The sequence below is a fragment of the Podarcis bocagei genome (genome assembly GCF_964188305.1).
Source record: "Podarcis bocagei genome assembly, chromosome: 5".
Taxonomy (NCBI): domain Eukaryota; kingdom Metazoa; phylum Chordata; class Lepidosauria; order Squamata; family Lacertidae; genus Podarcis; species Podarcis bocagei.
In genome coordinates, this window is record NC_138129.1 from 21302623 (window position 1) to 21321025 (window position 18403).

Sequence of the window (18403 nt, forward strand, 5' to 3'; positions counted from 1 at the left end):
GTGGAAAAATCAAAATTAGAAACCGAACTGTTAGAACCCAATACTAAGAATTTATCTAGAATGTATAACTTGTTGTTGAAATGGAACACACAGGATGAAACAGTTAAATCGGCCATGATTAAGTGGGCTCAGGATGTTGGACATAACATTATGTCAGCTGACTGGGAATGGTTATGGAACACCGGTATAAAATTTACGGCATGTAACGCCTTAAAGGAAAACATTATGAAGATGGTATACAGGTGGTACATGACCCCAGTCAAGCTGGCAAAAATATATCATTTGCCCGATAACAAATGCTGGAAGTGTAAAGAGACTGAAGGTACCTTTTATCACCTTTGGTGGACATGCCCGAAGATTAAGGCCTTCTGGGAAATGATCTATAATGAAATGAAAAAGGTACTTAAATGTACTTTCCCTAAAAAACCAGAGGCCTTTCTCTTGGGCATTGTCGGTCAATTGGTGACAAAGAAGGATAGAGCTTTTTTCATGTATGCCACAACAGCAGCAAGAATACTCATCGCAAAGTATTGGAAGACACAAGATCTACCCACTTTGGAAGAATGGCAGATGAAAGTGATGGACTATATGACACTGGCTGAGATGACAGGCAGAATCCGTGACCAACGAAAAGAGACGGTGGAAGAAGAATGGAAAAAATTTAAAAGCTATCTTAAGGACTACTATAAACTTAATGAATGCTAAAATGTCGTGGTTTCTAGAAACAAAGGGGTACAGGGATATAAGGTCAGAGTATAAGAGAGGACTAAGATGATTGAGATTAGAAAGCAACAACTGGGAGTTGCTAGTTGAACCATGGACATTGGGATGCAGAGAGGGGGGGTATGGGGAAGTCCTAGAAAAGAGGTTTATGAAAATATGTTTGAAACTATACGTGTATGTTTGTCATTTTTAGTGTTTGTTTGTTTTTCTTAAAAATGCTGTAAAACCAATAAAAATTTTATAAAAAAAAAAACAAACTACAGCTCCCAGAATTCTCTGGGGGAAGCCATGATTGTTTAAAGTGCCATCCTGGTGCTTTAAATGTGTAGCCTAAGTAGACCTTACAGCTGAGTGGACATTGCAGGATTGCAACAGTGGAGGCAAGTCCATTAGGGCAGATGGGACACTGCCCCACAAACCTCAGCCATCCCTCACCTGCTGCCTACCTATTTACAGTCAGCCAAGAGAGAGAGCTTCCTCATCCTTAGTCAGAATGTTGCCCTTGTAGAACTCAGCAGAGTGGAGGTTGGGTACAAAACTGGAATGAGTCGGCTCTACCTTTTCATTGGCTCTACTGTTGGGTTCTCCTGCTTTCTACCCTACCACTCCCAGCTGCTGCTGGATTGTACTGCGAGTTGAGCCTTTTTTCGGTTACACAATCCCAGTGGTAGGAGAGCAGGGATGAGTGCAGTTGCTCTACCCCGTCTGTCCTCATTGTTGTCATCTGACAACCCATGAGAGGTGACACCAGGGAGCCTCTTGGAAAATCAGGGTTCCAAAATGTACAGGGAATCTCCACAGGGACAAAAGGCTCTCCACAGCAGATGAGCAACTTTCCCAAGTTAGAAGGTGATGAAAATGGGGGCAGGAGGTGGCTGGAGCTATCAGGTTCACCCCCATCACGCCCTCTCCTGTGTTTAGTTGCACAATGGGCTCATGCCTGAAGAAAGCTTTAGTAGAAGTCAGTGCCCATTGAAACCAATGGGGTTTAAGGCAGGATTAAATTGCCCTACCACTGTCAATGGCACTTAAGTTCATCTAATTTAACATTGCAGTCTGGTCATCTTGTGGGGGCAAATCCAATAATCTAATTTACATACTATGTGAAGTATAATAATAATAATAATAATAATAATAATAATAATAATAATATTTATTATATTTATCCCCGCCCATCTGGCTGTGTTTACCCAGCCACTCTGGGTGGCTTCCAACAGAATATTAAAATACAATAACCTATTAAACATTAAAAGCTTCCCTAAACAGTACCTGCTTTTGACCGGAATCTGCTTCAATGGATGAGTTCTGGTATTATGAGCTACATGCATAATTGTATATACCTCTATCATGTCCCCATTGCTTATATTTTTTTCTAAACTAAAAAAGCCCTCATGAGGAGTTGCCCCACCCCTTTGATCACTTAGGTTGCCCTCATCTGAACTTTTACCATCTCTATGATCTCCACTTTCAAGTGCGGAGATAAGAACTGTACACAGTATTCCAAGTGTGGTTGCACAATACATGTGTACAACAGCATTATGATACTGGCAATGACTTTCCATTTTGGAGGCATTAGGTATGCTCAGAAGAAGCTTGCCTTATGCAAAGTCCAGCTTCCCCAAAGAGCAAAACGCTTCATAATGAAAGCCTTTCATTTGACACAGAGCAGCATCTATTGGAGGTCTTTCCGTCTTAATAATCAAACCATGCAACAAATGGGGTCTATAGCCATTTGGAGGTCTGTGGTCTGAACTTAATGTATCCAATTACCAAAAATGCCTCTGCAAAGTTCCTCTTCCCATGCAGGCATGCCTCTGGGTAATTTTTGCAGCTTTGTCCATAAGGTAGTGCCGCCAACATCATTAAATATTTACTTAGAATTACAGTTTGCATTTATTACATTTCAGCACTCGGCATTAAACTCTCTGAACCACAAGTTCTGTATTATTAGTGACTGAGAAACGCAGAGGGGAGGGCAAATGCTATGAAAATCGGAGAGTAGAAACTCAGCTCTTTCCTCACATTTCAGAGCAGGGCATCTGTATGCTAGTCCAAAAGAATCACCCTCTAGGAGTGATTTACAGCAGTGTTCACTGTGAAGTCCTTAAAAGTCTAGTCATTAACCTCAGGACCTAGTTAGCACAATATCCATGACAATCAAGATTCCTTGAGTTCTGTAATTTGTAACTCCCTTGTGGTCAATATATTTTCTATGTAACTATTAGGAACAAACAACTTTTTGAAGCGGAAGGGCCATAACTCAGTTATTGAGCCCATGCTTTGCATGCAGAAAGCCCAAGGTTAAATTGCTGGCATCTTCAGTTAGAAGGATCAGGTAGAAGGAAGGAGCCACAGCCTAAGACACTGGAGAGCCACTGAAGGAGTAGACTGGGGGCTATAATCTATGCAGTCAGCTGATTGTCATTGCTTGATGGCTCCATGTGCTGCATTTAGCAATCTCCAGCAATCAGCTGATGGTTGATACTCACAAAGTGTTGTGCAGGGCTATGCAGAAGCCACCACCAACTGGATGGCAGTGCCTGCAAACTCTCCTTGGCCCATCTGCATCTTTGCTTGCTTCAAACCTGACTTCATGAGCCTAATTTGGCCCACAGACTGGAGGTTCCTCACTGCTAGATGGGCAAATAACCTGACCTTGTTTAAAGCAGGTGACAGCAGTCATGAAATTAAAAGACGCCTGCTTCTTGGGAGAAAAGCAATGACAAACCTAGACAGCATCTTAAAAAGCAGAGACATCACCTTGCCAACAAAGGTCCGTATAGTTAAAGCTATGGTTTTCCCAGTAGTGATGTATGGAAGTGAGAGATGGACCATCAAGAAGGCTGATTGCCGAAGAATTGATGCTTTTGAATTATGGTGCTGGAGGAGACTCTTGAGAGTCCCATGGACTGCAAGAAGATCCAACCTATCCATTCTTAAGGAAATCAGCCCTGAGTGCTCACTGGAAGGACAGAGACTGAAGCTGAGGCGCCAATACTTTGGCCATCTCATGAGGAGAGAAAACTCCCTGGAAAAGACCCTGATGCTGGGAAAGATGGAGGGCACAAGGCGAAGGGGACGACAGAGGATGAGATGGTGGTATAGTGTTCTCGAAGCTACCAGCATGAGTTTGACCAAACTGCAGGAGGCAGTGGAAGACAGGAGTGCCTGGAGTGCTCTGGTCCATGGGGTCACGAAGAGTCGGACACAACTAAATGACTAAACAACAAAAAGTGAATTAAATGATCTGCCACTGTAACCTATTGTTTGCTTCAAAGAATTGAAATGTGGACTTGGTCTACACTGCGGTTGTCAAGCCAGTAGCTGTGGATGTGGATACACCTATGAAGCCTTTCATTGGCAGGAGGGTTGGTGGTCCCTTCCAGGTTTGCCTTAGGCGGCAAAGTAGGGTGGGCCTCCCCTCCCCTAGCCCCACTCCCTAGTGCCATGTGGCCCCCTCAGAAGGTTGAACAGAAGGGAATCTGGCCCCTAGGCTGAAAGGTCCCCTGTCCTTGCCACAGAACAAACAGTTTTAAATGTCTTGCTCTTTCCAAGAATTCATGTACTCTGCAAGCTCCAATATCCTCACCACAGCAAAAGCAGAGGCAGGGAGGTTCAGATTTGCGCATAGAGCTGCCTCTGTTGGTGTTCCACAACACTTACAAGCCATTACTGCTTTAGATTCATCATCATCATTGACACTAAGTACAAGGGGCCTCTCTCAGCTTTTCCAAGGAAAGGAAACCACAATGAGGTTGTGTGAATGATGCTGGAAATGCTAAAACATTAGTAAAGGCAACTCCAATTAGAACTTCTCTTACCTCCCCCCTCCTCTTTGTAATACTCAGCTGGGCTTCTTTGCTGCTTCTCCACACAGGCCAAAGAGATCCCGACATTGATTTAGAAAGGGCAACAAAACCAATAAAAAGCTTTTTCGAATGAATTAGATTGAAACACTTTTTTCCATTCCTTAATGGTTGAGAGAGAAAGAGAGGCTGCATTCCTATCATACATTTAAAGCATGTGACTTCCCCCCAAAGAACCCTGCTCTTTGTTAAGGGTGCTGGGAATTGTAGTTCTGCGAAGGATAAACTACATTTCCCAGGATTCTTTGGGATGGGAGTCATGAGCTTTGAATGTATGGTTTGCAGCCTGAGGGCAGAGAGAATTGACTGTTGGGGTGCGACCATGAGCCAGTGATTCTCTTTCAGTCAAATCTACCTCACAGGGTTATTATGAAGCTAATGTGAACTAACCTTCCTATGTAGGCTACCATAGGAAGAAGGATGGAATAAAAATGTCATTAACAATAATGACAACTGGTCTTTCCAGTGAAAATACTGCCTAATATGAGATCAATTTCTACAGCAGCAATCCTAGGTCTTAAAATCCTAATGTAAATTTATTGGGCAAAGGAGTACAAACAGGGCAGGATCCAGATGGATTTCCTGAGGGAGTCAGTTCCTCATTCTGAAGGTCACAGTGATGAAGACCCTCTCAGTTGAGGCAGGATATGCAAAAGCTGATCTAAGTGGAAGGAGAGGAAGCAGGCAGAGGAAAAGTAAGTGTGGATAAGTGTGTTGTCCTTGTAGAACTCAGCAGGGAGGAGGACCAAACTAGACTTGATTGGCTCGGTCTGTCACTGGCTCTAGTGCCACCTAGTGTTGGGCTCTGTGACTGCTGCCCTACGAATCTCAGTGGCCACCAGTTATTGCTGGGCACAACTGATACTTCAGGCTAAGCTAGGCAAGAACGCTTCTGGCCAAAGCCTTTGTTAGGAGCAAAATTTGCTCTTCCGAACTGGGTTCACTCCCAAACTGTGAGCAAACTTGTCATGCAAAGCTGCTTGTGACAAGGATCCTAGAAAATGCCTTGTTTGTGTGTCATCATGAATGAATGCTGTTAATGTGGTATCAAGCACGAAAGGCGTTTAAAAAGCGAATTCAATTCCAATTGATGTAGCTTTTTCATTCCATTTACAAATGGGAAAAACTGATTGAAATGTGGGAAACTGATTGAAGAATGGTTCTTGCAAAAGCTGCCTCTCATATGGATTCTGGCATCTATAAATCTGTCAACAGTGGAAAATATCACATAATACTCCCCTTTCCCACCAGCCGTTAGGAAATAATGGAATGGCATAAAATGTGTGATTGAAGCAGGGGCGATTCACAGCAAAATATTGGCCATTTTAACAGTTTTCATTCAAGAGACACCCAAGCACTTTGCTCTCCAGAATAGAGTCATTTAAGTGAGATTAAAATTGCAGGTAGGTTTATTGGTTCATTAGAGAAGAAATCAAAGGAAACTGGAAGGTAATAAGTGGAACTGACAATAAAAATGGTACACAGTGGAGTGTTCCTGTTGCAGCAGCCATGTACTCTTTCAGAATACTTCCTTCCACCTCTCCCATTGCTAGGTGGGTGTTTGCATGCCACCCTCCAACAGACAGTCAGCATTCCTTGAACCCTGAGCATGCTCAGTCCTTGGGGTTCCTCTCTTTAGTCCCCGCCTTTTGCACTTCTGTTTACCTTGGGGTTCCCCTTCCCACAAACCTGCTGATACCTACCCTCTTTGGCATGGATGGATGGTACCAGTTTAGCCACATAAGGATCATATACATTATGAATGTTGGTCTGTGTGTGTGTGTGAGAGAGAGAGAGAGAGAGCCCATACATATATATATACATACATACATACACATACACACACACATGATCCCAAAGGAAGATACACAAATAGATATGCAAGCTTTGGAGCTCATCAGAACTCATCATCAGCCTGGAGGGGGGAAGATGTATTAATTTGTATACTGCTTACATGCCAAAATGGTCGCTAAGTGGTTTATAAGTATAAAATCAGTTATAATATCCATGCCTAAACAAAATACAGAAGAAATCCATTTCATCAAAACATTAAAACCCACCCATGATTAAAAATTACAATAAAAGAGTCCCATTAAAATGTTTGCCCAAATAGGCGTGTATTGAGGAGCCGGCTGAATGCCAATGATGATGGGTCTTTTTCTTATTACAGCACAATATAGGTGCTACCAGTGAAAAAGCCAGCCTCCATCTTACCACAAGCTGATAACCATCAGGCCGCGGCAAAACTAACTGGATTCCATTTGCTGAGTTTATATTAATCATAGAATGGTAGAGTTGAAAGGGACCCCCAGAGTCATCCAGTCTCAACCTCCTACAATGCAACAATCTTAACTAGATGATACATGACAGATGACCATCCAACCTCTGCTTAAAAACCTAGAAGGAAGGTTGGGAGTCTGGAAGTCTGTTCAGCTCTTTCTTTTTAGCCATTCTGGGGTCGCCTCTGCTCCGCAATGCCAGCCTCTAGATGGCGCTCGCTCCTTCCCCTCTTCCCGGTCTCCCTTTCTCCTCCAACTTCTAATCCGCTCGAGCCAAACTCCGCGCAACCAGAATCGCAGGGCGAAGCTGGAGGCTCAGGCTGGACTTGTTGATCTCCGTTAGCAAGAAGCGAAAGGGAGAAAGAAGGAAAGGCGAGAAGAAGGAGAGAGGCCCGAGCTCCCTGACTACGAGCGGCGGGCGCTTCCTCCCCGCTGGGCCCGGGCCCCGCGCGCGGCGTCGGCGGAGCTGAAGGTGGGGCTTGGGCGAGAAGCGCAGCCGGATCGGCGCGAGGGCCTGCGAGACGCTTGTTGCGACCGGGGGCGCCTCTTGAGACCCACGGAGACGCCTTGGCCCGGGGTAGGGGGGGGGGAGCTGCTGCCTTCGCTCTCCCCATCCAGCTGCTGAAGGGGTTATCCTGGGATTTCGTCCCCGGTGGGGTTTTCTTTTCCCCCCTGCCCGTCCCCCTCCCCATCTCTCGCCGCCGCCGAGGATGCCCGCGACGCCTGCCTGCCTGCTGAGCTAGCCCGGAGCAGGATGTAGCGAGCGAGCGAGCCAGCTGGCCGACCGATGCCCTCGCCGCCTCCCGGAACCCCACGGCGCCTCCTTTCTCCGGGATCGTGGCAAGAGAAGTGAGTGGCGGAATTGGGGGATGGGGAGACGGGCACCCGGGGGGAGGGGAGAGGGGGGAAGGGGGCAAACCCCACGCGGAGTTAGGAGCTAGAGGATCACATCTGCCCGGGGCAGCATGTGGATGCGCAGGCTGGGCTGGGGAGCTGCCCGAGGGTCCTGCTCCTCAAATCGAGGGTTCGGTCCCTATCGGTGTTGGGGGGGGGAAGGGATCTGACTCCCCCCTGCCCCCTGAAAACCCTTGTAGGATTTTAGTCGGGCGTGGGGAAAGAGAAGGAGCCGTTCCTCCTCCTCCTCTTCTTCTTCTCCCGGATTTCTCCCATCTTGTATAAGCAACAGTGTTGCTAGCTCTTTCTACTGGCTGCATATTATTCTCTTTTTTAAAGGCTGTTGTTATGACGACTCCTATTAGTTATCGCTGGGGGGGGGGGATAAATGGAGGAGATGGAAATTCTTTCACTCTCCCTCCCATAGAAGCCCCACATTCTTTCTTTTTTTTTCAAAGAGCTGGAAATAAATGTGATGATTGTTCCCACTCAGGTTATAAACTCGGGTTCTCTGTCTCCACACCATCTCCATCAACAACGTACACACTCCGCGGTGTAGTCTCTCTTTCTTGTAGACTTAAATGGAAGAAGTGTGCCTGTCTTTCTCCAGTGCCTTATTTCAAATAATTGAGGTTAATGGCCCCAATTTCCCTGGAGGCATTTGCCCCAAACTCACCAACAGATGTAGCCAACTTAAGCTCGGCAGACTTTGCTTCCCCAAGTATCTTACTTAAATGAATTAAAATAGGTGTGCCGCTCCCCTATTCACTCATTCCTACTAGAGACCTTCATAAGGTGAGAGTTTAATTTTTTTTGTTCCCTCCCCCTCCACAACACCCCCCCCCACTGATGTAATCTGTTCTAGCATGGGGCCATTGCAAGCCCACTAACCCCTTCACCGACCACCCTTTGTAAGTGGTGATTTACAAAAGATTAGTCTCTGACATATCTGCCTTTCCAGAGCTTACTAGAGAGAGGAGAGAGTAATAGCCATAGATATGGCTTGTTTCACCCATACCCAATGTGAACAGGACTATCAGACTGTGAATGTCATTTGACTTTGCTCCATGCTAGACTTTCTGCATGTAGAACGGTGTGTGATCAGGTGCTGCTGTGTAAACTATTAGTGCCGGCCTGTGCCTCTGATGTCTTTGAGTTAAATTTATAACAGGGGACAGATTAGAAGCACATGTGAGGAGACTAGATTGGAGCATTTCTTTTTTTCCAAATAGCTAGAAAAGAAAAAAAAGGGGGGGGAACCTCCATGATTCTCTTTTAAAGTTCATAGTTCAGCTCTTTGGCAGAAGAGAGAAAACTGAGAAATGCCTCTTAAAGAGCATGTAGAAGAAAAAATGAGAACCAGTAGATAAAAATTGCGTGCTACCTTCCCAGTCTTAAAACTCATAAACCTGGAAGGAAGTGCTATTGGTTGAACTAACTTCAAAACATGGAGTTCCTAAATATCCCAGGCTTCATGTATGTATGATTTGGGGAAGGAGTATAGAAAGGCATATGACAATTTGATGTGTAGAATTTTTTGCAGAATTATAGTGACTTTTAATGCCCCCCTCCCTTGTATCCTACCCCATATACAATGTTGTATGTAGCGTGTCTTCCGAGAAGAGTTTGTATGAAAGGTTCAAGCTTGGATCACAAAATATGCCTCTTGGTGGGTGTGTACCTGGTTTTCCCATTTATGTCTTTGGGGTTCACCCACTTCTCTAGGGAAAGGTGTTTGGATGTCTCAGTTAGCCTTACCAGTTGAAACAGTGGGACTCAAATGAACACCAGTGGCTGTAGCTTGGGTAGGGGATGACTCTGTACATCAGACTTCCCACCTACTCCCTTTCCAAAATCTATTATAGTTGTACAAACTAGTCCTTTTGTTAGGGACATCCAAATTCTCATCGTGCCTAGAATCAAGCTGGGACATCTATTTGTGTGTTTGTGTGTGTGAGAGAGAGGGGAAGGTATGAAAGGGTGAGGGACAGACTGGGCTTATAGTGACAAACTGTTATGTACATTGCCTTTAAACCAAAACATGCAGGTCTCTTTTCATAAGTAACCAAGTATTTCAGCTTTTGCTTGATTGTTCACTGTAACTCATACCCAAATACTTCGATGCATCAGTTTAAGTCGGGGGGAGTCCGCAAATCAAAAGAAAAGGAGGGTGGGTAGTGGTGATGAGAATACAGAATACATATTACTTCAAGGAGAGCAAAATTAATTACAATGGAAGCTGCTCCGATGAGCTGCCAACTGGAGTTCATGGAGTCTTCCAGATCCCACTACAAACCAGTGGGGCAGTTTGGTAATTTTAGACTCCAAACTCAGTGAACATATGGGGGTGGGAGACTCTTTAGATGGTAACTTCAAAAGCATGGTAATCTGCCTGTGAGCCATTCTCTCATTCTCTCTCTCTCTCTCTCTCTGCTGAGTGGGGCATTGTCCCAGCAGCCTGCCCTGACAACACCACTGCCCCAAACACTGTGATAGCTCAGTTGGTAGAATATGATACTCTTAATCTCAGGACTATGGGTTCAAACCCCATGCTGGTTAAAAGATTTCTGCACTTCAGGATGTGGGAATAAATGGGCCTCATGATCCCTGCCAACTCTGCAATTCTGTGATTCTGTGCCATGGCACTGGTATTTTCCCAGAGGCTGGAAAACATGTTAGGAAATCTATTTCAGCACCTGGGTGTGGACAGCGCACAGGGTTCCCTTCTATTGCAATGAATTCTTGTCATGTATAGATCAGGCAAAGGCTGCTCTAAGTCTTGCTGGGCCAATGGCAAAAAAGGTAGCCTGATCGCCTCCCTGCACCCTTCCCCCAGCTCACCACTCTTAAGGCTCTCTTCAGTTTCAGCACCATTAAACTGAACAGCGACCTGTGCTCTTGCAGCCAGCCTTCTGTCCCCGCTGCTCCTTCAAGCAGACTAACGGAGCTGTTTGTACAGCTGCCTGATTAATTGATCAAGCAGGCAGCCCACAAACAAAGGAAGAAGCTCTCATTTGATCCCCAGAAGTCGCCAGTAGCTCTGTGGATTTTTTTTCTCTTGCAGGCATGGAGGAGGAGGACAGATGAAGAGGTCCTGCTGCGAAGTGTGAGTGCCCTGGAAGCTTTCATCAGCCTGTTCCAGCCTTCCTGAGACAAGCAATGCCTGCGGGGATGAATAAGCATGGATCTCGATCGACTACCTCTTTGCCTCCCGATCCCATGGAGATTGTCAGGAGCAAGGCCTGCTCCAGAAGGGTCAAGCTTAATGTGGGTGGCTTGGCCCACGAGGTTTTATGGAGAACCCTGGACAGGTTGCCACGGACAAGGTTGGGTAAGCTCAGAGACTGCAACACCCACGAAACCCTTATGGATATATGTGACGACTACAACTTGGAGGAGAACGAGTATTTCTTTGATAGGCACCCAGGGGCATTTACTTCTATCTTGAACTTTTACCGCACTGGCAAGCTGCACATGATGGAGGAAATGTGTGCCTTGTCCTTCAGCCAAGAACTGGACTATTGGGGGATTGATGAGATCTATCTGGAGTCCTGTTGCCAGGCAAGGTACCACCAGAAGAAGGAGCAGATGAACGAGGAGCTCAAGAGGGAAGCGGAAACAATGCGAGATAGGGAAGGAGAGGAATTTGATAACACCTGCTGCGCCGAGAAGAGGAAAAAGCTCTGGGACCTTCTGGAGAAGCCCAATTCTTCTGTAGCAGCCAAGGTAAAGTCTAAGCTACACATACTTTATCTCTTGCGGAGACAGCATGTACCTATTGATCAGATTAACGGCTGGGGAATACTGGGCTTTGAGTGTTTTATTGTACTATCCTGGCTGTACTGCCCACAGCATCAAAAGGGATTGCCACAATGCAGTGTGCCATTCAATTCTTTTCTTTTCTGTGCTTTCATATTACAGAGTTATGTTTCAGTGTTGTTTTTAAGAGAGAGGATTTGGGGACATAGACACAGATTGACCTGTCATTCTGCACTTCCTGCATTTTTACTGACACAAGAGTAGAGGACTTTCTGTGGGGGACCAAAGCACTTAATGGAAAGTTTAAAAGGGCCATGGACAGATTATGCAAACACTTCATGTAGCCAAAGCCAGATATGTAATATATTCATAAATTATGAATGGATGCATTGGAGCTTTGCCAAATCTCCTGAAGAGTGTTTGGTGTTAGTATCCCCAAAAGGATGGATTTTGGTGTGATTGCAATACTGTATAGCATATTTCAATTCATTACCTAAAGGTTTGTTTTCCTTCTACTGGTATGTGCTGTGAAAATATTACCCATGTCAACTGAATTGTTGGTTTGGTAGCAGCTAAGTTCACTATATTGATATACCATTCATATTATGCAGACTATAGTTACTTAAGTTCTATGTTTAAATTCAACAAGTGCGCTACTCTTCCCATTCCTCTCCCTACCCCTGGACAGTGATGGCTTCCCAATGTTTGTTCCAGCTTCTCTATTTTCTGGATGCAGTGTTCTAGCGGTTATATTGATATCCCACTCTCCTGGACCACCACTATTTTTTTCATTTCTAGTCTTGGGCACTTTGAGGAGATCAGAAAACGTTGTTTTTTCTTGTGATTACAGAGGACTGACTTTGTTTAAAGAAGAAAAAAACACAGTATCTGCATGGAGTCTGGTGGGATTCCATAAATTGGTATAGAAAGTTAGAAGCTTCCACTCTGATAGTCTCAGTCTGCCACTTAGATATGCTCTGAGACTGCTAAATGCCCCAATTTGGGGGTGGGGTGGCTTTTGTGTGTTTGTGCAGGGGCTTTCTTTTGTGAACACGAAGCCACCTGACAGAAGTGGATGATGTTCTGCCTTGTCTTTCAGTCAAGAACTGAATGACAAGAAATCATGAAAAGAGGGCAGAAGAGTCAGGGGAGAGGGTCCATAGCCTAATGATAAGAGTCCACATTTGCATGAACCTGGAAGGTTCCAAGTTCATTCATTGGCATTTTCAGTTCAAAGGATCTCAGGCATCAGTGTGATGAAAGAATTCTGGTTGAAGACCCTGGAGATCTTCTGCCAGTCAGAATGGGTCAGCAATGAGGAATACAGACCCAACAGCCAAAGGTAACTTCAGGTGAAACTTGCTCTAACTTGGCTGCCTAGCAGATGGGCGAGGAGTTTGCAACACTGCTGCCTTAGGCTACGCTCATCAAAACATGATCTATACACACACCACTTCACTTGTGAAGGGTGCATGGTTGTATCAATCCCTTTCCCTTTTAAAGCACTCCAAAGTAGTGACCTAACCCTTTCATACCCTTGTGTATTTAAAGAAAAGTATTGATTTAAATCTCCTATTGCAACCCATGCAGTATTTCATACTTGTACCATCTAGAAAATATAATGTGAAAAACGCTACTTCAGGCTCGACAGTTTTTTGTGCAAGGGGTATGTGGGTGAGATACACCTTGGAAAGATGAAGGCTCCAAAAGTCACCATCACCAGTTTATGACCTTGAAGCTGCCAGTGTGGTGTTGCTGCAGGAGTTCCAGACTAGGACCTGGGAGACCAGGGTTCAGGGTGACCTTGGGCCAGTTGCTGCCTTTCAGCACAAGGTTGTTGTGAGGATTGACGGAAGAGGGGGAGATCCATGTATATACCACCTTGAGCTCCTTGGAGAGAGAAAAAGGTTGGGTTACAAATACAGTAAACAAATTAATTAACACCAGCATAATCACAAAGAAACTGGGTGCAAATGTGAAGGCTATCATAATAACAATGTGTAGCATTAAATTGGAAAACCTCAGATGGTCAGCTGTTAAGAAACCATGTGGGTCTCATAGTAAAGCAGTGGTTTTCAAGCTGAATTCTGTGGAACTCCAAGGCTCCTGGGGAAATTACCAAGAGTTTCTCAGTGAGAAAATCAGTGAAGGTTAGAACATAGGAAACTGCCTCCTACTGTGTCAGACTGTTGGTCCATCTAGCTCAGTATTCCCCGGATTTCAGGCAAGGGCCTTCCACAGCCCTCCATGGAGATGCTGGACTTATGGACCTCCTGTAGCTTCCACCACTGAGCTACATCCTTTCCCCAAGCTTCCTGGAGTGGCAGCTGGCTGGTGGTTATCAACCTTCCTTTGTATGGTGCAGCAAGAGAGGAATGTTGTCAACTGTGTGCTCAGTTGAGATGCGGCAGTGGCACCATCCCCAAAGCCTTGAGTGTCTTGGATGAAGGTGTTGGCTATTTGCAGTTTAGTAGCACTGCAGAGAGCTTGCTGGGGAGACCATGCATTAAAAAGAGACTCAAAAATAACTTAAACAAGGTTTTAATAACAAAAACAAAAACTCCTTATACACTAAATACATCAACAACAAACCAGACCCAACCACCAACCCATCCCCCAGGGTAATGAGAGAGCTAGGTGCTGCCCCTTATATACTACACTCAATTGCTGACACAGCTTGATTAACACAACTCAGCAGCACCTGCTATGTTTCACAGCTGTAAGGTTGGGTCTCGTTATTTGTCCTGGCCCTGGCCCTTAAAGGCATACACAACTTGTGAAACAGTAATGAACCTTCACATTTTAAAGTGACCATTCAACAGAAGGGAGCAAAACACCTCCCAAAATCTTCTGCGATATGCAGAACTTCATTGCGTACACCACGGGACATCTCAACAGGTAGTATTTTCTGAAGGGAGAATCTTTGAAAACCACGGCCATCAAACAAATAGGCATGGAAGCAGTTGCAATTCTTCTAGTCAGTGGGACGGTCTCGGAATATGCTGTGAAATGCAAATTGCACATTCTAGCAGGAAGACTTTACACTTCGCTTTTGTAAAACCTGGATTAGATGCTTCTGCATGAGCACAGCCCGGTGATTGTAAAAGAAACTGATAGGTCCTTTAAAGTTATGAGAAGGCGTTTCAAGGATCGAGGGACATCTGATGTAGTGTGTCAGGAAAAGGGATGTTGTGTGGCTTTCAAAAGAAACCCCAATTGTCGTTTTTATTTCTCACAACAGACTGATCCAGGCTGCCTTTTTAAATATATATTTCAGATGTCACAGTGCTGAATGTGAATAATTTATCAGGGTGTTTTGGCATGCGTGCAGAATCCCAAAACGTCGGCCTCCGGCTTAGGCCGGCTGTGGCACAGAATCAAAATCCATTAGAGGCTGTTGATGTTTCATGATTTATTGTATATGAGGATGATCATCCTTGCCAAAGAAGTGTCTTTTGTGATTTATAAGTCAAATCCATTCTAGGGTTTGCCTTCTGGAGAGAAGAGGGAGAGAGAAATCCAGTGTAAATGCATTTAGCAATTGCAGGCTTATGTACTAATTTAGAGTGGATTGTGGGGAGCACATTGCACTTCCTTGCGAGCTTCCGCTGCTGAGATTTTTAGCCCAGGCTCGGCTGCTGAGTTGCTCCTCTGTTCACATAAGAGGCAATGGTTCCACCAAGTCTCCCTGCTTCTTTAACCTGATCCACAAACACACATTATATCCAAATCATTCCCAGGGAGAGGCTCCTGCTCTTTCTAATATTTTTGTGGCAATTGCCCTCATTGCCTTTTTTGGCAGCAAGATGAATGCATTTGGATTTTCATACCTTTGAAATGCTAAGATTTTGTTTGGAGTTTTTATAATTTGTATAGTTTGTACTTGATTTTGTGTGTTGATTATTCATGAGCCACCTTGGTCATCGTCGTCGTCGTCTTCTTCTTCTTCTTCTTCTTCTTCTTCTTCTTTTAAAGCCAAAAGGCAGTATGTAAACAAATAGTAACATTTTAGGGTATCCCACAGCATTGCCAAGTTTCCCCCAAGCCCCTTAGCAGATTTTCTGGGAGTGCTGAGAACTGCAGAAGAAAGCAAGAGATGGAGAGACCTTTCCCAGGAATATGAACTCGATGTTTCATTCATAGAAGGAAAGTTAAGCTCCAAGCCGGGATATCTGATGAACTGGATCTCAGCAAATCCCCATGTGTCGGACTGACCTAATCTGCACTAACGCATGGATCGTAATTTAGCTATCTATCAAATTTCACATTTCTCCAAATGTTGCAATAACATTGGCACTGGTACGGCTTAATGGGAGTGAGAGGGGTGAGTGCAGTGTAAATTCCCCCATGGAGTGAATCCAGTGCTGCCACTGACATGTCTGCACTACACTGATCTTGTTGCTGCCGCTCCTTTCTCCCTCTGGGTAAGCTGCAGTGATGCTGGTGATGAAAAGTAAATCACATTTTTGTAAACCGCTTTGAGGATTTTTTAATGATCCAGCGGTGGATAAATTTTCTGATCCAGCGGTGGTTAAATTTTACTAGCTAACTAAATAGAAATTGCTACCGCACCTACTGCTACTGTTGCAGTGCAATTCTTGGTGGTTTAAATGTATCAAAACCCATTAATACAGTGGTACCTTGGTTCTCAAACTTAATCTGTTCTGGAAATCCATTCCAAAACCAAGGCATTCCAAAACCAAGGCACGCTTTCCCATAGAAAGTAATGCAAAATGGATTAATCCATTCCAGACTTTTAAAAACAACCCCTAAAATAGCAATTTAACATGAATTTTACTATCTAACGAGACCATTGATCCATAAAATGAAAGCAATAAACAATGTACTGCAGCCACACAATCAATCCTTCAGTAGCTGAACTGGGTTCCACACAGTCACAAAAACAAAAGAAAAAAGCCGCAAAAACAAAACAAATACCAAAAACAGACAGACCTCAGTGTAACACTCAAAACGGAAGTGTGCGACTCAAAACGGAAGTGTGCCACTCAAATTGGAAGCATAACACTCAAAACAGAGCACTTTTGGCTTCTGAAAAATGTTTGCAAACTGGAACACTTACTTTGCAGTGATTGGGTTCCAAGTTGTTTGAGTACCAAGGCATTTGAGAACCAAGGTACCACTGTATGTATATTCTGAGTGAAAATAAATTTAAATCCTTATTTAAATATGCACTGAAATGTGAAACTCATGTAGATATGTTTTAACCACAATAACAGTCACAGATTAATGTGGAAGGGGGATGGAATGAGTTAATGAGTAAATACATCTGCCATTGACACAGACCAGCAACCGACTGACTGCCTCATCCATCCAAGCAAAGCCAGGCAAAATGGGCCTATGATATCTCTAGACTTCAGTCTGGTGCTAGAAAACAAAACCAACCACATTTATGTGATTTAACCGAGTAGGATTCACCTGTCCAAATCCAAATTTCTTTTCTTTTCTTTCTTTCTTTCTTTCTTTCTTTCTTTCTTTCTTTCTTTCTTTCTTTCTCTTTCTTTCTTTCTTTCTTTCTTTCTTTTTAAATGATATTTATTAGGGGTTTGAAAGTTACAGAAAAAAGAAGAAAGAAACAATAGAAAGTTATAAAAAACAAAACAATACCTTACAATATATAAAATAAAATAAAAAGAAAAAAAGAAAAAACAATACAGCGAAACAACAACAAAAAAACACATTTAAAAACACATCCAATATTTCCGTGTCTTTACCTTTCATTTACTTGTTTCATCGACCTCCTCACACCTCCCTTTTTTGTATTCTAGTTCAATTAGCTATTTCAGCAAATCCTTTCCATCTTTCTCAATTTTTGTTCTATAATTTATCTTAACACAATCTAACCTTAAATTTTCCACTTTGGTCCATTAACAACCTATTTTTACTTAATTCTTTATAACATTTCTGCTAAAGCCATATAACTTCATTCCAGCATCCTTCTAACATTTATTAATTTTGCAATATTTCTGTAAATATACTTTGAATTTTTTCCAATCTTCTTCCGCCGACTCTTCTCCCTGGTCTCGGATTCTGCCAGTCATTTCCGCCAATTCCATGTAGTTCATCAGCTTCATCTGCCATTCTTCCCGGGTGGGTAGATCTTGTGTCTTCCAATGCTTTGCGATAAGTATTCTTGCTGCTGTTATAGCGTACATAAAGAAAGTTCTATCCTTCTTTGGCACCAATTGGCCAGCCATGCCCAGGAGAAAGGCCTCTGGTTTCTTCAGAAAGGTATATTTAAATACCTTTTTCATTTCATTATAAATCATCTCCCAGAAATTCTTAATCCTTGGGCATGTCCACCAAAGGTGAAAGAATGTACCTTCAGTCTCATTACATTTCCAGCATTTATTATCGGGCAAATGGTAGATTTTTGCAAGCTTGACTGGTGTTATGTACCACCTGTAGATCATTTTCATTAGATTCTCTTTTAAGGCATTACATGCCGTAAACTTCATACCTGTGGTCCATAACTGTTCCCAGTCAGCCATCATAATGTTATGTCCAACATCTTGTGCCCATTTAATCATAGCAGATTTCACTGTTTCATCCTGAGTATTCCATTTCAACAGCAAGTTATACATTCTTGACAGATTCTTAACTTTGGGGTCTAACAATTCTGTTTCCAATTTTGATTTTTTCCACCTGGAAGCCTAGTTTTTTGTCCAAATTATATGCCTCCATTATTTGATAATAATGGAGCCAGTCTCACACTCTGTTTTTTAATTTTTCAAAACTCTGCAGTTTTAATCTATCTCCCTCTTGTTCCAGAATTTCCCAATACTTCGGACATTTGGCCTCCATATTGAGTTTTTTCTGAGCCTTTGCTTCCATTGGTGACAGCCATCTTGGGGTTTTATTTTC

The 18403-nt window shown here is 43.6% G+C and overlaps 1 protein-coding gene across 1 annotated transcript in view; it reads left to right on the plus strand.

The window, feature by feature from the left end:
- The first annotated feature begins 7084 nt into the window (after positions 1 to 7084).
- KCNB1 (potassium voltage-gated channel subfamily B member 1) overlaps positions 7085 to 18403 on the plus strand; it is a 198902-nt gene continuing 187583 nt past the window's right edge. The window contains exons 1-2 of the mRNA XM_081196126.1: positions 7085 to 7717; positions 10827 to 11488. Of these exons, the coding sequence (XP_081052252.1) occupies positions 10922 to 11488 (567 nt within the window). The 5' untranslated portion in view covers positions 7085 to 7717; positions 10827 to 10921. The remainder of the gene's footprint in view (positions 7718 to 10826; positions 11489 to 18403) is intronic.